The 20875-nt window shown below is 59.4% G+C and overlaps 1 protein-coding gene across 6 annotated transcripts in view; it reads left to right on the forward strand.

Annotated features, from left to right (window-relative positions):
* The window catches only part of DLGAP4 (DLG associated protein 4), a 156555-nt gene that overhangs the window by 101321 nt on the left and 34359 nt on the right, over positions 1 to 20875 (forward strand). For 3 of the 6 annotated variants that reach the window (XM_054274863.1, XM_054274862.1, XM_054274865.1), the window contains 4 exons: positions 394 to 611; positions 4604 to 4718; positions 7352 to 7402; positions 8448 to 8694. In XM_054274863.1, coding sequence (XP_054130838.1) covers positions 394 to 611; positions 4604 to 4718; positions 7352 to 7402; positions 8448 to 8694 — 631 coding nt within the window. Of the gene's footprint in view, positions 1 to 393; positions 612 to 4603; positions 4719 to 7351; positions 7403 to 8447; positions 8695 to 15549; positions 15730 to 20875 lie in introns of those variants that run through there. The other 3 variants (XM_054274864.1, XM_054274866.1, XM_054274867.1) reach the window with 2 other exon arrangements.

The following is a 20875-nucleotide window of genomic DNA, read 5'->3' on the forward strand; positions in this document are numbered from 1 at the left end:
TCCACAGCAGCACTTTTATGTTCAGTGACGTGGTCTGTGTGATGAACAGCCGGGCCCAGCCCTGTTCCAGTGCCCCACACAGCCCAGTGAGACCGTCCCCTCTCCCCCTGTGACGCCTGGCATTGTGCAGCTTGTCCTGGCTGTGTGAGCATGTCTGGGATGGAGGTGTCCAGCGGCAGGGAATGGCTGTGATGTGCTAAAACAGAGGCCACCAAAGCAAGGGCTGCCTGGCATGAACTGCTAAGGGAGGGTTGTGAAGGATTTGTGTTGTTTATTCCCACTACACCACAGCAGAAGCACAACCATCTCCCCAGCTCCCCACGATCCTGCTGGTCCCAGGATGGTGGGCTGTGCCCTCCCTCACACCTGCTGATGCTGCCCTTCCTCCTGCAGGTGCCCCACGGGGAGTGGAACAGCACGCTGTCCCGGGACAAGGACAGCGAGATCCCGTGCCGGCGCATGCGCAGCGGGAGCTACATCAAAGCCATGGGGGATGATGACAGCGAGGACTCAGAAACCAGCCCCAAACCATCCCCGAAAACTGCAGCTCGGAGGCAGAGTTACCTCAAGGCCACACAACAGTCCCTGAGTGAGCAGAGCACCACACAAAGGTAATGCTGGAGCTCCTCTGGGAGCTCTGCACAGGCCCTCAGGGCCAGCCCTGGAGCAGCCCTTGGGTTGCAGCACCCCACAGTGTGGCACCAGAGCCCAGCAGGGCTCCTGCACCCCACAGAGTGTGGCACCAGAGCCCAGCAGCGCTCCTGCACCCCAGCCCTAACAGAGACATGAGGAGACAGCAGGACAGGAGGAGATGTGGCACCCAATCCTGGTGATTCCCAGTAGCCCTGGTGTTAGGAGCTGCTTTAGGCCCCTGTCCCCTCAGCCATGGGGGGAGCGCTCCTCTGATGGAGCTGTGGGGATTTCCTCTCCAAGCATCCTCTGCTCTGGAGGAATGCAGAGATCCCAACCCCAGGAGGCCCCTTGGCCATGGAAGCTGCTCACCTGGCATGGCTGAGGACACAGCCTGCTGGGACTGTGCCTGGAGCTGCTCTGCTCCACAGGTGTGCAGGTGTTCCAGCTGTTCCACCTCTGGAACAGAAAGGTGGCACACTGGGCTGGAGGATATCCTGAAGGGCTGAGAGGTTTCTGAAGGAGGAAGACCCACAAAGGTTTGAGCCAAAGCCAGGGGAGCAGAGCAGGAGCTTTGCTGGGCCAGAGGCTGGTCCTGCAGGAGGGGCTCTGTGTGAGCTGGGCAGGGATGCTGTGCAGAGTCCTCAGCACCTGCTCCACATCCCGGGACAAGGCACCTGGGGGCTCTCAGTGCTCTCTGTGGCTGCATCAGAGGAGCTGCTGGGGATGAACTGCTGAGGCTCAGCAGGCAGAGAGAAGTGGGGTGCAGGCAGTGTGGGGGCACCTCACAGAGCCTTCACATCAGGACCAGGTGCTGCTTTCTGCTGGGAGACAGTGGCGAAATCAGTTGTGGGGAGCCCTGGAAATGCCCGTTCTGATCCATCCCTGTTCCGAGCCCTCATGTTCGCCTCAGGGGAGGAGGGTGGGGTCCTGGAGTCTCTGGTGAAAAATTCCCACCTAGAGAGTCTGGGGCTCCTTGTGCCCATGCAGCCTGTCCCTTGAAATGTGGCTGCCCTGAGCGCTGGGCTCAGCCAGGACCGGGCCAGGCCTGGGGAGGCTCTGGGGAGCCAGGGGTCGGGACAGAGGGATCAGCTGCAAGGGCTCCGAGCACGGCTCGGCCCTACAGGAGCTCTGCGGGGCAGGACCCGGCGGAGCCTGGCCGGGAATGGAGCCCGGAACGGAGCCGGAGCTGGAGCTGGGGATAGAGCCGGGACTAGAGCCGGAACCCGGGATAGAGCCAGGACTGGAGCCGGAACTGGGAATAGCGCCAGGACTAGAGCCAGAACTGGGGATAGAGCTGGGACTAGAGCCAGAACCAGGGATAGCGCCAGGACTAGAGCCAGAACCGAGGATAGAGCCGGGACTAGAGCCAGAACCGGGGACAGAGCCGGGACTAGAGCCAGAACCGGGGACAGAGTCGGGACTGGAGCCAGAACTGGGAATAGAGCTGGGACTAGAGCCAGAACTGGGAATAGAGCTGGGACTGAGATCAGCGATAGAGCCAGGACTAGAGCCGGAACCGGGGATAGAGCTGGGACTCGAGCCAGAACCGGGAATAGAGCCGGGGCTGAGACCAGGGATAGAGCCGGGACTGGAGCCGGAACCGGGAATAGAGCCAGAACCCCTGTTATATAAAAATATAATAACTCTGAAGGAGACAGAGGTGGGCTTTTGTCTGCTACCCATAAAACTGCCTAGTCCAGAAAGCATCTGGATGCTTTTTCCTCAAAATGTATGCTCTTTCTCTGATGGATACATTAATCAAATCACATTTTTAATAATGTAAATACATTTAAGGATTAAATACTTTGGCCCTGGCTCTTTACCTAAATGTGTGGATTTTACACCAGTAACACTGGTGACTTAGTGTGGGTTCCTCATGATTTATTCCTGTGTTGCACAGATTGCAGTTTGTTTCTGTGACCCCTTCAAGGGTGAGACCCTTCACAGTGGTCATCTGGCTTAGCTCTGTTGCAGTGACTGCAGTCAGAACCATTGACACAGGGGATAGAGCTGGGACTAGAGCGGGAACCGGGGATAGGGCCGGGGCTGAGATCAGGGATAGAGCCAAGAATGTAGGCAGGATTGGGGTTGGAGCCGGGAATAGAGCCGGGACGGAGCCGGGAATAGAACTGGGGATGGGGATGGAGCTGGGGCCTGGCCAGAGCTGGGAATAGAACCGGGGATGGAGCCGGAGCCAGGAATAAAAGCGAGGATGAAGCCGGAGCCAAGCGTACAACCGGGGATGGGGCCGGGGCCCGGCTGGAGCCGGGAGGAGAACCGGGCATGAGGCCGGAGCCGGCAATAGAACCGGGAACAGAACCGGGCATGGGGATGGGGCCTGGGCCGGGGCCCGGCCGGAGACGGGAGTAGAGCCGGGGATGGGTATAGGGACGGGGCCCGTCGGTGCCGGAGCGGAGCGCGGCCGCCCCCTGGTGCCCGGCCCTCGCCGCCCAGCGCAGCCCCGAGCCCCGGCAGCCGAGGGACCCCGGGCTGGGCTGGGCCAGGGAGGCCGCGGGGCCAGCCAGAGCCAGGGTAAGGCGCACAGCCGTCCCTCTGCGAGGGTCTCCGCCCCTCCAAGGGCTGCTGTTACTCGGTTTCCCCGCGGGCAGGCGGGGGAAGGCCGGAGGGGTGGCACAGAGGGGAAGGCCGGAGAGGTGGCACAGGGACACTGCCCGTGCCAGGACGCGGCTGGCTCATGGTGTGAGCTCACGGATAAAAACCTCAGCATGAGGGAAAGCCGGCTGTCAGCAGAGAGCCCAGCACTGGGGTGTTGCGTGGCCCGTGGTCTCCAAGACACCCCAAAGGTGTCCATCTCCCCTGGCAGAGGGGACAATGCCCCGCTCCCATCCCACCCCGGGATGGACACCTCAGAGTCCCTGTGGGATGCCCACAGGCTGCACAGGGCCTGCTGTGCCCCCAGCTCTGCTGTCCCCAGGCAGGTGACAATGGGAGCTCTGTACCCACGGCCCTGGCAGACGTGGGGGAGGCAGCCATGAGGGCCTGTGTTGGGATCACAGCCCATTCCAGCTGTGGAGAGGCCCCACAGCTATCCTGGGACGCTGTGGTTAGCAATGTCCCCCTCTGTGTGCACCCAGCCTGTGCCCAGAACTCCTTCACACAATCTTGTGGTGGAACAGAGCTCCAGGGGAGCCCCATCCTTCCCCATCCCTCCCTGCCCCCATGTGCCTGGGTCTCAGCTGAGGTCTGGCTGGGTCAGGTTCAGTGAGAGCCCTGCTCTCCTCCTGTGCACAGCCTGCTGCTCTGAAACTGCCCCAGGACGTAGTGGCAGTTTCTCCTAGCAAAGCTGTACTGGAAATAATGATCCCCTGCTCATGCAGCATTGTCATTCCAGCTAGGTTCCCACTGGCCTTCTTCCAGATAATCTATACAAATGTAAATATATGTGTCTTGCAGTTGTTTCCAATTGCAAAGTCCACAAAATACAAATTAAAAGTCATTTCTCACCTTGCCTCTCCCCCCTTTTCCAGCAATCCAGGCAGTGCTGTGGCTGCAGGCTGGCACAGATCCCACATGCTCCCTAGGGCTCTGCTAGACTAAGTTGGCATCTGCAGTGCTTTCCTGGGGCAGCAGGATCCGAAATCTTGTCCCTCTCCTTCCACTGCATCCCACAACCCTTTCCCTGTGTGCCATGCCCAGCCAGGGGCCGGCAGGGTGAGGAAGAGCTGCCTTCTCCACAGCCGAGCAGTGGGCACGGTGCCCAGCATCACCTCAGTGCTGCCACGCCTGCCTGTGCCTGTGCCTGGCAGAGGGCCCGTGGGCAGGGGGGTCTGGCCATGAACAGGGGGTCTGGCTGTGGGCAGGGGGGTTTGGCTGTGGGCAGGGGGGTCTGGCCATAGGCAGGGGGGTCTGGCCGTGGGCAGGGGGGTCTGGCCGTGGGCAGGGGCGTCTGGCTGTGCCCCAACACTGCCCCTGCCATGGGCACACCCTGACACCCTCTCTGTGCCAGCAGGAGCCTGGACCGCCTGGACTCTGTCGAGATCCTCCTACCTCCGAAGTTCCCCACCTGGGAGGAAGAATACAACCAGATCTCTGACAGTGCCAACGAGTCCAGCTGCATCAACCAGGTGAGGTGCTGGAGTGCTGACCCACGGTGCTGGCACAGGCAGTGAGGGAGGAGGCCTGCTCAGGGGGGAAGGAGCATCTTCTTCCCTCTTCAAAGCAAGGCACTGGCTGTGCTCCAGGAGCTGCACAGGCTGTTCCCTGGCAGCTTTACCACTGTCATGGCCAGCTCTTTAATCAGGATTCCTATTAGACCTCCTTCCTGCAGCTTTGCCTCCTCTCACACTGCTGGTGCAGCCAAAACCCCTCTGCCACAGATATGGTAACCCAGAGGATGCCCCACAGTGCTGGGGGAAGCTCATGGCTGCCCTAGGTGCAGGGTCTCACTGTGTCACTTCCCAGAACCATCTACAAGGCTGCTCAACCTTGCTGCAAGCCCCTCATGCCCACTGGGTTGGTCCAGAGCCAGGGCCAACCTCACCTGATGATGTCCAGCCTGGCACTCCACAGGGTCACCAGGGACAGTCACCCTGCTCAGCTCAGGACCTCACCCCTTGTGCAGCAGACTGGACCCCGGAACAAAGACCCCCACAGCTGGGGAGGCTGTCCTGCCAGCCAGCTGAGCATGTCTCTTTTGGATATTCCTGGGCACCATGGCAAAGCCAAGGATGCCTGTGAGATGCTGGCAGAGGGTGGCAAACCCCTTGCCACAAGGTGAGCTCATGCCCCAACCACAACAATTTGGGATGCAGTTGATGCAAAATCGGTCTGACTTCCCACACTATGGTTGTGGGGTTGCTCTGGAGCTCTCTGGGGCTGGGATTGCTCTGGAGCTGCCTCCCAGGCCAGAGATAACTGGTGCCAGGATGAGCAGAGGTTCCATGTGCTCATCTCAGCCCTTGCACTGCAGGGCAGCGATGGCCCCACAGCTTTGCCAGTGAGCCCTGTCACCCCGGGCCTCTGTCCCACCTGTTCCTGTGTGTCTGCATGGGCAGCACCCCCACACTGCTCTGTGTGTGCAGGGGGCCAGAGCAGCAGGGTGGGCATCAGGAGCCCTGGGCAAGGGGGACAAGGGCATGTCCTGCCTGTGTTCCCATCCAGGCGTGGGGGACTCTGAGCCCCTTGGCTGGAGTCTGCTGCTGTCCCAGAGCAGTCAGAGCCTTGGAGGGGAGCTGGGGGAGCAGGGGCATTGCTGGGCATTCCTGTTGCCTGTGGCCAGTCCTGACCCTTGTGCAGCAGCAGCAGCAGCAGCAGCAGCAGCAGTCTGTGCTGGGTGTCTCGGTGCACAGCGGGGTCAGCACCGCCCTGTCCTCGTCCTTTGCGTGTCAGTCCGTGCTGAATCCCTGCAGGAGACCATGGCTCTGTGCTCTGTCCATGTCCAGAGCTGCTTCCAGCAGCTGAGAGCAGCAACCCCACAGGGACATCAGGAGGGGCTTGGAGCTGAAGGGTCTGAGCAGCCGTGATGAGCCAGGAGCTCCCCAGGCAGCCAGCCCAGAGCCAGGCTGGTGGCACTGGGATTGCTGGGGACACCGCAAATGCCACAGTGCCCACTCACACAAGGGGCTGCTGCCAACACAGGCACTCTGCCACTGTCCCCTGAAAACCAGAGAGCTCACCTGCAGCTGGTCAGGATTGAGAGGCCTCCCACAAACTGCGTGTCTGTTGATCCAGAATGGAGCTGGTTCATGGTCAGTGTGTGCTGGTCTCCCCCATCCCAGTGCCAGAGGAGTTCCTGCCCTGCCCTCACTCAGTGTGACCTCCACCACCTTCCTTGTGTGTCCAGCCAGACCCCAGTGTCTCACCACATGGAAACACCCCCAGCTCTGACAGACAAGTCCCCTCTGCTCAGTTCCACTCAGCTCCACCTCTGGCAGTCCAGAGATCACCAGCTGCATGTCTCAGCACCTCCTATCACACCAAGGGGGACAGAGCTGGTGACCCCAACACTGCCAAGCCCCACCATGAGCTGTGCCCTGTGCAAGAGGGCCAGGCCCATTCCAGAGCCAAGCCTCTTCCCTCAGGCACACTTTGAACCTAGATTCTCTCTGGGAGGGTCATCCAGGGTGGGTGGTGCCAGGCAGAGCCCCGAGGGTGGAGAGGACGAGGAGGAGGAGGCAGCCGTGCCCCCGGGCAGCGCAGTGTCTGTCAGGGCTCTGTATGCTGAGTGTGTGCCGTGGCTTTGCTCTGCTGGGGAGGCAGAACAGCTTCTGTGTGGCTTCTTCTGGCACAGGGGGACAGCAGTGAGGTGGCCAGGCCAGCCCTGCAGGCTACAGGACAGTTCTCCCCACACAGAGCACTCGGGCTGCCCATGGCTCTGTGGGCTCTGGGGTGTGGCCGGTGCTGGGGGCTACCCAGAGGTGCCCAGTGCCACCTCATGCAGCTGCCCCTGTGTGCAGAGGGCTGTCCCAGCACGGTGTCCCCAGTGTCCCCTGTGGGTGCACACAGCAGGCTGAATGCTCAGCAGCTTCTCCCGTGGTTGAGGTGTCCTGTGGAGCTTTGCCATGTCTGTGCCACTGTCTGAGGGGCGTGTGGCCTCGCTTGGCATCTTCTGAGCTCTGCAGTTTGTACTGAAGTGTCAGCAGCAGTGGCCCCAGGGGACAGCCCCCTGCTCCCCTTGTGCTCAGTCCCTGTGCAGTCACTGTCTGTGTGAGGGGCTCCCTGTTCTTGGCCTTTAACCTTCTCCAACTCTTTCTTCCAGATCTTTGGACCCCCCTCACTTATCCCTCAGATATTTACCCATGGAGAGCAGGTATTGTCCCACTGGTGTTTCTCTCATCCTTCCTCATGGAGCTTTCTGGGGCCAGCCTGGACACCCGTGGCAGGGTGTGAGGTGGGCTCTGGGGTCAGCCCATGCCCAGTGGCAGGAGAAGGAAAAGAGGAGGAGAAGGAGACAGCACTCCTTAGCCAGGCACTGCAAGGCAGCTGGAGAGCTTGAGTCCTGGGCCCAGCAGGGGCTTAGGGACCCTCAGTTTTAAGGGGAAAGCAGATGAACTTCTTAAGCCAAACCTCATGGAGCTCAGATGCCAGTGCTGGGCAGAAACAATGTCCTTGTGGGCCAGGAGAAAGAAAGGGCCAGGAGAGATGGATGTGGGCAACAGGGCCAGTCTCAGCATCTCTCACCTGTATTTCAGACCAGTCTGCTCTGGGCTGGGTCTGGTTTGACCTGGCTGAGCCTCTCCCAAGACCGAGTTTGCCTAGCAGCTGCCAGGGGACAGCAAGGCAGGGCTGTGGGCAGGAGGGAGGAACAGGAGGGCAGTGGGAGAGCCAAGCCCTCTCCTGGCCCTCACCAGGGATGGGGCTGGGGTGGATTCCAAGACCCACCCTAGGCAAGTGTGGGGGCTGTCCCCCAGCCCACAGCTCTCCCCTGCTCTCTCCCCACGTTCCCTCCTGAGGAGCAAGCATGCCCTGTGGGCTCTCACACTGAGGCTGAGGTATCCCAGCTGTGCTGGGACAGGGCCCTGGTAGTTTGCACTGGGATTTTGGCCACAGGTGCTCTCAGCAGCAGGACAGGGGGTGTTTCACAGGCACTGTGCTGGTAAGTGTCCCCTGCTCCACAAGCTGGGACCCTCTCCCCGCCAAGGAGGGGCCCTCTTCCCTCTCTCAGCAGAGAGCCCAGCAGCACTGACCGCTGACCGCTGACCACTGGGCCTGCCGTGAGCGGGACCTGCAGGAGCGGCCAGAGGGCGAGGAGCAGGACGGACGGACAGACGGACGGACGGGAGGGGAGGGCAAGGGAAGGGAAAGGAAGGGCGGCCGCAGGCGGGGGCTGACCGGGCTGCCGTGTCCCCGTGCAGGCACCCGAGCCGGAGCTGGGGGAGCAGTACGAGCCCGTCTGCGACTCCACCTACAGCGAGGCCGAGTCGGCGGCCGCGGAGGTGCTGGACCTGCCCCTGCCCAGCTATTTCCGATCCCGGAGCCACAGCTACCTCCGCGCCATCCAGGCGGGCTGCTCCCAGGAGGACGACACGGGCTCCGTGCGCTCCATCTCCCCGCCGCCCACGGGCAGCCTCAGCGGCAGCAGGACCCTGCCCACCAACAGCAGTGAGTGCCGCGCCGTGCGGGGACAGGGACGCGGCTGGCGCTGCCTGGGGCATGCGAGGCGCTGGGCTCGGCTGCCTGCATCCCCAGCCGTGGCTGAGCGTGACTTTTGGGCCGTGTTGGGGCTTGCTGAGGATGGGCAGCAGCTGGATGTGGGTGCTGGAATGGCAGATGGGCTCTGGGTGCTGAGTTAAAGGAGGTGTGACCAGCAGGTCAAGGGAGGAGATTCCTCCTGCTCTACTCTGCTCTCATGAGACTCCTCCTGCAGAGCTGACTCCAGCTCTGGGGCCCTCAACACAAGAAAGATCCTCCAGAGGATACCATGGAGATGATGCTCCATGGGCTGGAGCCCCTCTGCTCTGGAGATGGGCTGAGAGAGGTGGGAATGTTCAACCTGGAAAAGAGAAGGCTCCAGGAAGATCTTAGAGGTTAGGGAGGTGCTTGCACAGGGTGCCCAGAGCAGCTGTGGCTTCCCCATCCCCAGAAGGGTCTGAGGCTGGACAAGGATGATACAAGGTTGGACAGGGCTTGGATCACCCTGGTCTAGTGGAAGGTGTTCCTGCCCAGGACAGGGGTGGGACTGGATGAGCTTTAAGCTCCTTTCAACCCAAATCATTCTGTGACTCTGTGGTGACACAGAGAGACACAACATCCCTGGCTTGCACTGAGTTTTAAGGCACCAACAAGCCTTCCCAAGCCCCAGAGCCCAGCATCCCTGTGCTGAGCCATGGCAGCATTCCCATGATGCTCCAAGTCACTTGATTTGCATCACTTTGCATCATTTTCTCCAAGGCAGCCTGTGCCCTTCCCAGCTCTGGCCAGCCCCAGTGCTCAGATGGGGCTCGGGTGTAGCACAGGGTGTGAGGAGCTGAGGTCCCATCCTGGGGATAATTTTGGGAACTGGTTAGCAAAGGTGATGCCTTGGTGTTCCTCAACATGGTGGTGCCTGTTCATGGTGCAAGGCAGATGGCAGAGCAGGCAGGAGCAATGCAGAACCTCCCCAGGGCTGTCTGTGGAGGCAGCACATCGCATCCCATGGGTCCCCAGCAGGATGGGGCCTCTCAGCACCAGCCCTGGCACCAAGGGGGCTCAGAGTAGCCTCAGCTCATCTGCTGTGGGCAAAGCTGCCACAGCACTGGGATGGGATGGGATGGGATGGGATGGGATGGGATGGGATGGGATGGGATGGGCTGTCAGTGGGAGACAGCACATCCCAGCTCTGGGTAGAGTGGAGAATGGGGAGGAGGCACTGCAGCCTTCCTGCCTGGCTGCAGGCCTTCCTCCCCAGGGACATGGGCATGGAACATCTCCCTTCAGTGGTCTGAGCTGCAGAGCCATCCCAGTCAAGGTCCCCAGGACGAGGCAGGAACTGGAGGACATCCCTGGGAGGGATGGGCTGTTTGCTCAGCCCGGTCCCTCCTTCCTGCCGCCCTCTCTGCTCTGCTCTGTGCCACTGCTCTCACCTGGCTGCCCCTGTCCCACAGCCCTGTTCTTGCTCTCAGTGCTGCCACAGGTCCAGGCTGGCACTGGGCAGCAGCAGCAGGCACAGCACAGAGGGGGCTTCCAGAATGCCTGGGTGCCACCTCTCTCTGACATGACCCAGCACAGTTCTGTTGGTTCCCAGAGCATCCCCCAGTCCTTCACGTTGGCTGCTGGGCCTTGGGGAGAGAAAGGGTTCTGGTGGAGGATTGAGGAGCAGAGAGGAGCATCTGTGGTTGTGCATGCACAGGATGTGGGAGGCAGGAGACACATCTGGACAGCACTCACACCTCTAATCAGCCATCTGGGCTCAGTTCCCTTGCAGATCATGGAATTATTTTGATTGGAAAAGCCCTTTAGGATCACTGAGTCCAACTGTTAACCCTGCACTGCCAAGGCCACCACAAACCCATGTCCCCAAGTGCCACATCCACAAGATTTTTGAACACTTCCATAGATGTGTTCCACCACTGCCCTGGGCAGCTGTGCCAGTGCCTGAGCTCCCTTTCCATGAAGAGCTTTCCCTAATACCCAACCTAAACCTCCCCTGGTGCATCTTGAGGCCATTTCCTCTGATCCTGCTGCTCGTTACTTGGGAGAGGAACCTGATCCCCACGTGGCTGCACCCTCCTCTCAGGGAGTTGTAGAGAGTGAGGTCCCCCCTGAGCCTCCTTAATTGCAGGGTGAGCCCCTCAGCTTCCTCAGCTGCTCCTGGGGCTCCAGCCCCTTCCCCAGCTCCGTTTCCTTCCCTGGATACATTCCAGCCCCTCAGTGTCTTTCTTGTCACAGGGGCCCAAATGGACACAGCACGTGACGTGTCTCACCAGTGCCCAGCACAGGGGACAGTCACAGGGGACAGCCCCCCCATGGCTGGTACAGGCCAGGTGTCATTGGCCTCTTGCCCACCTGGGCACGCCTGGCTCATGTTCAGCTGCTGCCAGCCAGTACCCCCAGGGCCTTTCCTGTGCACCCCTGAGGCTCTGAGTGGCTGGTGGTGTAGGAGAGGGGCCTCCAAGCAGCAGGTGGCAGCTTGGTGGCATCAGCCTGGGCACACTGAGAAGAATGGTGGGTGCACTGTCACCTGCAGGTGTAATGGTCACTCATGGCTCCACACAGGGCTCTGGGATGACACCATTAAGAGCCCTGAGCCAGGCACATCCCAGGGACACCTTCCTTCACCCAGCATCTGTGCACCAGCCCAGAGCAATGGGCACCACCACGCTTTTGTCTGTGCAGGGACACATCCTAAAGCGGCCCCAGCAGCAGTTCTGGGGCCAGCACAGGCCTCTTGTTCCTTGAGGGCCGTGTGGGGGCTGCATGCTGAAGCAGGGGGATTTGGGCACCGCCTGAGGCAGGCGGAGGGGCAGCAAGCTGCACGGGGTGTGTGGGGAGCACGGGGGAGAGCTGACAGCTGTCACACCCCTGCCACGCGGTTCCTCCCACTAATGCCTGTGTCACCGGCACAGTACAAGGCAATTAGCTCCCGTTTGACAGCCAGCGAGACAGATGACGAGCTGCCCTTGATCAGCCTTAAACAAAGCTTTGTGCCTCGCACAGCCGGAGACTCAAAAGCCCCAGTGGAACCCATTCCTCTAATTGCCAGGCGTGCAGTGACAGCCGCGCCCCTCCCAGCACCACAAAGGGCTCCCCAGCCCCGGCTCCTGCTTATTAGAGGCAGCTCTGGGAATTACTTGTTTAATAGACTGCTTGCAATGCAGAGCAGAGTATTTGATGTCCAGGGGAAACAGGAAAGCAGAGGTGAGCAAGCAAATACAGCAGGGAGAGCTCACATCAAGCCAGTTGTACTCGAGCTCTTCCCAGTCCTCTTTGTGCCATCTGGTAACACCACCCTTGCTCAGAGCATCCTGCCCTGGCATTCAGCAGCCTGCTCCCAAAAAGCTCAGGTGTCCAGCTCCTTATCCTCTGTCCAGATCTCCTGCAGGGAGGCCAGGGCTGCACACACCTTGTGCCCTCCATGTGCCAGAACTTTTCCAAGCCCAGGCTGGGCAGGAGAGCACTGCCTGGGAGAGATACTCCCAAAGGTGGGGACAGAACCACTGTCCTCTGTCTCCCACCTGCTTCCTGTCTTCTTTGTACTGCTTTTGTTTCCCTGTTTGTGACTAAATTAGAGAGCTGGCTTCAGGGCCCATGGTTGTGCTGGGGGGAGGCACACAGTCCCCTGGCACTGATGCTCTTGCAGGGGCTGCAGGGGTGTGCTTAGGAGGAAGGACAAAGTGCCTGCCCCCTCCAAGGGCTGGCTTACTGTGGGACGAGTTTCCACGGCTCCTGGGAAAGTCGTGTATCTTCCTCCTCCTCCTCCTCCTCCTCCTCCTCCTCGGTGTGCCGTGATCCCGGGCTCTGTGTGGGCAGGCAGTTTCTGTTGCACTCCTCATGGCCTTCTCTGCTGTGTGGGGAAGCAGCACGGTGGGAAGGCACAGGGAGCTCACACCAGGCCAGGAGCCATGGCTGGGCCGGGGCTGGAGCACCACTGCTGCCCCTCGCTAATCCCATCGGCCTGAGCTGACCCCACACAGCCTTTGGGAGGGACTGCTATCATTCCCTTCAGATTTTCTCCTTCTTTTTGACCTAGATTTCACGTTCCAGAAATAGCTTTCTCTGACATACAAGCAGGAAAGGGATTAGAGGGAGAGCGTGTGTGTGTGTATGTGTGTGTGCCAGGGAAAGATTTCTGTTGCGTGCTCCATCAGTGTTTGCAGAGGAAAAAAGGGCACGCACACACGTTCTGGGATGTATTCATGTGTCTGTGGGACAAAAAGAAATTCATGACAGCTGTTTCTGTCCACATTTGCCAAATCATTTTTCACCTCTGATCTGTCCCTTGTTATGATGGAAACTCCAGCACCGCCCCGTGCCCAGCCAGCGCTCCCTTTCCCCCGGAAGCCATGCCCCAGCCACAGCCCTGCTCTCGGCTCCACCCCCGAGCCCGAACCATCCCTGCCTTCATGTGTCCCCTCGGTGCTGCCAGGTTTCAGCATCCCACAGGCAGCACCCGGGCTGTGAGCTCGCTGCCTGCTGCAGGCACATGGCTGGCACCCAGAACCAGCTGCAGTGGGTTTGAGCCCACAGAAATGCCCAGGTGCCCGGGAAAGGGGGGCTGCAGCCACAGTGTGGGTGCTGTGCTGGCACAGACCGGAGGTGAGCATGGCTCCAAGGTCCTGGCCCAGCCTGCCTTCTCCCAGCAGGGATCATCTACAAAGGAGCAGAAACAAAGGCAGCTGCCAGCATTTCCCTTTGCTGACATGGTCAGAAAGACAAGTCCTTCTTGTTGCTTGCTTTTATCAGCTTTGATAGCAGGAAAGGGAGTTGGTGCTGTCCTCGTGGGAGAGGAGAAGCCAAAGCACCAAGGGGTGCCTCAGCTCGCTCAGAGCTCTGGGAGGGCAGTGGCAGGAGTCCATGCACAGTGCTCTGTGTGCTCTGTGCTCTGCCCGTGAGCAGAGCTGGCTGGAGGGCAGTGTGTCAGGCACACAGACTCCTGAGGTCTCTCCTCAGGTCAAGGTTCCTGGTGGCATCCATCCCCACGTGCTGGCCGTCCTTGTGACCCAGGTGAGCACAGAGCTGCCCTGACACCAATCAGTCACAGGTGCCCCTTTGTGTCCCCTCTGTTGGTGATGCTCAGCCACCCTGTGGCTCCTCAGGGCCACAGGGCTTGTTCCATCTTTGGGGGAGTCCCCGCAGCAGCCAAGGACAGCCTTAGCTGAGACAGACACACTTGTGCCAGGAGAGCAGGGCTGGGTGGGGTTGAGCGAGGCTCTGCAAACAGCCTGGAGCATTTTCAGGATGTCAGACAGTGCAGGCAAATGAGGGTTTCTTTGTGTATGTCTTGGTTTTGGTTGCTTTTCTTCTGCTTCATGCTTTCCCATTATCTTTTCCATCTCCTGAGCCATGACCTGGGTATTTCTGAGGGTTCAGGAAGAGACTGGCAGTTCAGAGCTACCTGGGAGACCCTGAACTGAAAACGTTTCCTTTTTTCTTTGGTAGGCAGTGGAGTGGGGAGGCCCTAGGCTGAGGGTCCCAAGGCTCAGGACTGACTCTGTGACCAAATGCTCCTTCAGCCCCATTGTGCTGCTGCTTCCAAGAGCGGAAGCAGCAAATCCGCAGCGATTCAGTTGCTGAACGCCGAGGGCGGCGGCGGCTCGGTCCTGCCTGCGGAGCCGGCAGCGCTTGAGCTCAGCGCTTTCCCACGGCGCTCTGATCGCTCCTTGCTGCACACCAGCCCTTCTCCGAGTGCTGGGAGCCCAGCGAGCCGTCAATAAATCCCAGCACCGAGGAGTGATGGTGGCAGCGAGGGGCCGGGGCAGGACACGTTCTGCTGGCAGGGGCAGCACTGGGGCTCGCACGGCCCGGCCCTGCCCAGGGCCCAGCACCAGTAGTGCCCGCACCCGCTGCCAGTCTCAGTCAGACGCCACACAGAGCGACTCCGGCCTCGCAGAGCTGTCCCGGGCCAGGGACAGCTTGTCCCTTGTGTGTCAGCGCAGGATGTGAGGGATAGAGCTGGATGCTCCTGCAGCACCCAGCGTGGCTGTGCCCGGGGCGCAGACCCGCGTGGCTCTGCCCAGCAGGTTCTTCCCGCAAGCCGCACGCTGTGCCAGCCCTGCTCCCCTCCACACCTGTATCCTCCATCAGCCCTGCTTTGGCAGCCCCAGGGGAGGCTCAAAGCACAGCCCCAACACACTGCCCGCACCCGCTGAGCCTCCGATCCCTCTCCCCACGCCCAGCGGGGCAGAACTCCACCAGCAAATCTAGGACCAGGGGAAAACACCCACAAAGGAAACCTCCTCGTCCCAGTTGTTCATTTTCCATGTGTTTCCCTCTGCACCGGAGGGTTCCTCTCGGGGATGCCGCAGGAGGTGCGTGGCTGCGCCCCTGCCCCGCCGCCCACGGGGGTCCCACCGCGCCCGCTCCGCGGCTGGAGCGGGGAAAGCGGGAGCGTTCCTTCAGCCGAACCCGCCTTCGCGCGTGGGTGGGACCGCGGCCGCGCTGGGGAGATGTCACCGAGACAAGGAGACAAAGCTCCCGCGTGGGGTGGGAGCGGCGCCCGCTTTGTTCGACAGCGCTCGGCTCCCCTCGTGGCAGCGGCGCTGAGGCAGCGGCCGCCGCCGCCCATGTCCCCTCTCGGTGCTGCCGGGGGTCCGGCCGCGTGTCCGGCGGGGCGGAGGGGCCCGCGCGGCCGTGGGAGCGCGGCAGGGCGGGCGCGGGGCGGGGCCGTGCCCGGCGCGGGGCGGTCCCAGGGCGGTCCCGGGGCGGGGCGGCCGTTTAATGCGCGGCCCCGCCCGGGCGCGCGGCCGGAGCGGCGGGCGGGCGCGGTGAGTGCGGCGGCGGCTCCGCGCGTCTCCTCCCTTCTCCAGCGGCGGCCGCACGAGCAGCCGGAGCGGCCCCGGACCGCGAGCGGCCCCGCCGGCGGCTCGTCCTCCTCTTCCTCCCCTCCGCGGGACCCAGGCCGGGCCGAGTGCCCTCGCCCCGCGCCCCCCCCGTCTCTCCGGTCCCCTCCGCCCCTCTTTGTGTCTCCCATGGCTTTGTGTCTGGAGCTCCTCAGGCAATGTGAGTGACCGCGCGAGCGGGGGGCCGAGCCGGGCCCTGCATGGCTGCGGGCGGGGGTGCCGCCCCCTCCCTCCCTCCTTCCCTCGCTGCTGCCGCTGCTCCGCCGCTTGCCGGGCCCGCCGCCCCTTCCGCTTCCCACGCGCGTCCCGGGCCTCCGTGGGAGCGCCGGGGCCGCCCCGCTGGGCTCCGGGCCGGGCTCCGGGGGCCGCTCCATCCTCCTCCTCCTCCCCCGCATGCCGCCTGCGCCGCGGGAGCCGGGCCGGGCGGGGGTGGGCGCTGCCCGCTGCCAGCCCCGCTGGAGGCGTCCCCGGGGCCGCGCGGGGTCAGGCCGGTGCCCGGCCCGGGGCTTCGGGCCCTCACGGAGGCTCCGGGTGCCGCGGGGAGGGAAGCGGCGCTTCACGAAATGGGTTCCCTGCCGGGGGACACGGGCCCTTTCTTTGGAGAGGCGTTCGGATTCTTCCTCGCCTGGAGAAGAAAAGGGAATTGTCTGGGCGAGGCACGGAGCTGAAGGCTGACATTTCGCAGCGCAGCGAGCTGGCACCTCCCGCCCAGAGCTGGCTCTGAAAAGTCTCTTTTTTTAGCCTGGGAGAACAGGTCCTGGCTGAAGGTACCTGGTGTGGCAGCCCAGGCTCGCCCTGTGCAGGAGTTGAGGCTGAACCCCTGGGGATTTAACTGCAGGTGCAGCCGGGCTTTAGTGTGCCTTGCAGGACGGTGAGGATGTTGCGGTTGGTTGTGAGCAGTCAGTAGATGTAGCCCTTAATTTGTACTCCAGTCTTGATTAAGAGGCTCAAAAAGGAGGATTGTTTGCAGGATGCTGTTGGTAGTGCTAATATCACTTGTTCTACAAAGACCTTGACCCCAGGGTGGGCAGGAAATGTCGTTGAGATGAGAATGGAATTAGGACCTCTGAATCCTAGGCTGTAGCTTGTCACTTGGGAGAGGAAAAGAAGAAAAGGGAGAAAAAAAACCCCACAGCATGTGGCATTGAATCCTAAAATAAATTCCAATCATGTGGGATGATAACAAGCCAGATTGCCAAGTCGTGTAAGTTGGCAGACTTGATTCCAGAGGGTCCAAATTACTTTGCTGGTAATTGCTCTTCCAACAGGCATTTGGTGCTATGAAGTTACATGTGCTTGAAGGCATGGAGAAAACTGTAACTATTGATCAAATTCAGTCTCTTTGGCTTTCAGATAAGTATTGATGTGTGTCTGCACCCAGATACTTAGAGGAGGGTTATCTGCAGAATTTGTCTATTGTTGGCAGGTGTGGAATACCTAAAACCTCATCTTTAAGGTGCAAATGCCGAACTGCCACATGCTAATTTTGCATCTGGCTTGCTACTTCATCCCACTTCTGTCATGGCAGTGTAACTTTGGGGTGCAGCTGAGGACCCCAGGCTCTGGGGAAGTGCTGGAGTGTAACTACTGTACATTATGCCAGCCTGGAAAGGACAAGGAGACCCTGGGTAGCAAAGGTGATAAGGGACGTGTGGGCTGTCTGTCTGTACAGTCCAGTGGGATCAGCAAAGCACAGTGTGCTGGGAGCCCCACAGATCCTGTGTGGAGATGTAGCTGTGTCCCAGCACACGTTGTCAGCTTGTTTTGCTCACAGCTCTTTGTGTCAGTGATTGGGTGTTTGATCTGTGTGCAGTTTGGGTTTGTGAACACTTCTGGCCGCTCAGCTCAAGGTTATTCTGCTGCCCCAGCTGATGCACAGGAGACCTGCTGCTCTGTGAGCGCGTTCCTGGCCGTGTGTGCTGCCAGAGCAAGGGAAATGTGAAAGCTTTCATGGGTAACTAATGACAGCCAGGCATTTAAAACAGCTGTGTGTCAGTTCTTGTCTCCTGTATGGTTTTTCCTGTTGTTTGAGCCCAGACTGGGATGGTCTGGAGTGAGCTGGTCACTGGATTGTGTGAAAGTCACCGTGACACTTTAATTTTTCTCATAACCCACTTTGTGCACACCTGCAGAGCCAGGGTACAGCAGGGCCTGGTTGTGCCTCTTCAGCTGATACTCTTGCTCTGTGCAACCTGCACCACAGCCTCAAATATTTTTTAATGGATTGAGGAGGCATAATTGGATTCAGAGCAGTGCAAGTTACAGGGACATATGTGAGTTGGAAGGATTAAGGCTGTGCAGGCGGGTGGCCTTGTTCAAGAAAAATCCCCTGTAATTTCTGCAGTGAAAAGTTGTCAGTGTGTTTTCTATCAGAGCAGATTTAAAAGGGAGGGGAGCAGTGCTAAGTATGATTGCTGTTTGTGGTGGAAGGCGATTAGAGTTCAGGCCTTGGATCGAGTTCTGTGAGGGCTGGAGTTGGGAATTGGGAATTTGGGTCTCTCCAGAAGCTCATGGAAAAATGAGTTTCTTTCCCTTCTCCCCGGTCTCCCACCTGGTCAGAAGAAGTGGGGTGCAGAATGACACCAGGGTTTAGCATAAGCTGCCTTTAAACAGGCAATAGTTAAACTATTTGCAGATGGGCCAGTTTAGGAGAGGAGAAAATATTCAGAAATTCTGTCCACTTCAATTTGTCTTGCAGAATTAATTAATTGCTGGCCCTTTGGTGCAGATCGGTGCATTAAGTATCAACCTTCTGTCCCCTGGAGAAGCAAGAGGAAACAACTTCTGCTCTGCTAGGGTCTGCCTGCTGAATGCAAAAGGCACCATTGCAAAAGTATTTGTGATTTTCACTGAAAACAGCCAGGTAAGTGCTCAGATCCATCTGCCCACACGAGTCTGGTCTCTAATTATATGGGCAGCATTAGGTAGGCCAGTCCCAGTGTTGCCATAGCCCAGTGAGGCTGCTGGTCTGCTGTCACAGAAGGTGACAAGCATTGCTGGGGGAGTTAATGGTCCCCCAGAACAGGAGACTGCTGCATTTCTGTAGAGGACAGGGCTGTGGGTTATGCGCTGCCAGGCCTCTTCCCAAATTTCTGTACATCTCTCCTCCTTCCTTCCTCCTTAGCCTTGCAGTGTGAATTGCCAGTACATGCACCTGCAGGCACACAGGCAGGGTGTTTGATGCCTGCACAGGTGCTGCAGCATCGCCTGAGCAGACAGTGCGTGCAGAACTGGGTTATCCCCTCTGCTCTGCAGAGTCTAGGGGGGTGAAGTTTCTCTGGGAACACCAAGAACATGAAACCAGTCTCTAGGGAGACTCACCCGAGCCAGGCTGTAGCTTGGTGCATCAGACAGCAGTACTTGAAAAGGAATGTGCATAAGTTTTAAACCTTAGCACTAGTATTTACATCAAGGGTGTGTTGACAATCAGCCTTGTGTATCCCATTTAGTGCTCCTCATTATGACATCCAGGTTTCACTGCAGTGGAAGTCTTTTCACTGTGGTGGCATCTTTTCTGAACCTAGTTCCAAGAGATCAAAGCTTAAGCTGCTGTTTTGTCTCTCCAGTTTGAAGTTTGACCAAGAAACTTGAGTGGTGAATGTTTCAAAGGTAAATTCTTACCTGTGGTGCTGGTCTGTCAGAGCTGGAATTAAAGTGGAGATCAGAAGTTGCTTATGCCTTTCTGCTGATGCACTGTCATAGTGCAAGGTGATGTTTGATGAAAGCTGAAAGCTATTTAAGAGTTCATAAAAGGGAATTTTTATTACAAGTTCGTTTCATAAGATTAGTCAAACTTCTAAGTATTATTTGTCTTGTTTTGTTTCTATTCTGGGAGTGGTTAAGATCTACCTGAACAGGGCCCAGCCAGGCATCTGCTGTGTGCAGGAGGGATCTCCAAGCCTAAACTTCATACCCAGAGTGGGCATATCTAGAGCTGCATTGAATTAGAGGTTAAAATTCAGAGGTTAAAGTGTGAATGCTGCATCCCTCTTAGGCCTTACACATAAGTCAGGTACCTGTCTCTGAGGCCAGAGAAGGTGTCCCAGAGCTGCTGTGGGGCTGTCCCTGAGGGAGTGCCCGGGCCCTGCTGCAGGCCCTCGTTAGGAGCTGTGTCCGTGCTTGGCTGCCAGCCTGGTCCGTGCTGCCCTGTGCAGAACAATGTGTGCAGGACAGCTCATGGGCCCTGCCAGGGCTCAGGGCACTCAGTGGCTGCTTTGTTGGGAGCCCTCCTTTCCCTTGATTGAACCCAAGGCTTTTCAGTCCCTCAGCGTGCCCCAAACATGGGGTTACAGCATTTCTGTGCAGGAGCTCTTCCAGGCTTTGGTGCGCTCCATCGAGCAGCTGCCAGTGCTGCCAGTCTGAGCTGCCCCTCCAGCAGCAGGCCCACACTGGGAATTCTGGCTTTGAGCACAGCAAGCTCCCTGGCAGTGCAGGACTGCTGTGATGCCCAGCCTTGTACTGCCTGGGCTGGTGCTTTCCTGGGGAGAAGGTGGCTTTGGGGTGATGGATACTGGCGGAATGGAGCTGGAAAACTTCTCCCAGTGCCTGAAATAGTGTTTAGTCTGATCCCTTGCAAGTACAGGGGTGTTGGACAGTGCTTGCACCTCCTGAGCTCCTGGTTCTGGACAAAGCAGCTACTTTATTTCCAAAGTATTGGGTTTCAGTGATCTTAGGTTTGCAGCGTGCCAGGCGCCAGGCCTTGAGCAGGGAATCCTGGATGCTGGGAAGCAGAGCCCTGCTCACCAGCAGCCTGTTGCCTTGGCCACGGTGCTGCTGCTGTTGGCCTTTGTTCTTGGCACAGGTTCAGCGTCAGCGCTGCTGTCACCCTGCAATCTCCTCGCTGCTGCTCGACCAGCAGCGTGGTGCCACACATTAACTTTTATCGCTGCTCCTTTGAGGGCCCTGCTGGAGATGAGTGCTGCAGAGCACCCAGGTGCTGAGGGGATGCTGCCAGAGCAGCCCTCAGGGCCCTGCTCCCTCCCAGGAGCTGTTCTCACACGAGTCAAGCGCTGAACCAGGCTGGCTGGGGGATCAGGGCTTTGGGGAGGGCAGCCAGAAGGCCTGCTGGAGCTGTGGCTGCTGTCACCGTGCCCGGGTGGCTGCTGCTGTGGCTGCTGCTGGCTGTCCCAGCCGTGTGAGGCTTTGCACAGCTCTGACAGTCACACAGTCCCTCTGACACACCAGGGCCCTGTGTGTGCCCAGCCAGAAGGGATCCCTGGGTTTTGGGTGTTCATCTGTGGGACGCTTTAATTCCTCTTTGTAGTGCACCAGGACTGATGAAATGTGCAGGTTAAGAGATAGAATGG

Source organism: Melozone crissalis, unplaced genomic scaffold (assembly GCF_028551555.1).
Source record: "Melozone crissalis strain CALT ecotype California unplaced genomic scaffold, PUWL_Pcris_2 ptg000017l_1, whole genome shotgun sequence".
NCBI classification, from domain to species: Eukaryota; Metazoa; Chordata; class Aves; order Passeriformes; family Passerellidae; genus Melozone; species Melozone crissalis.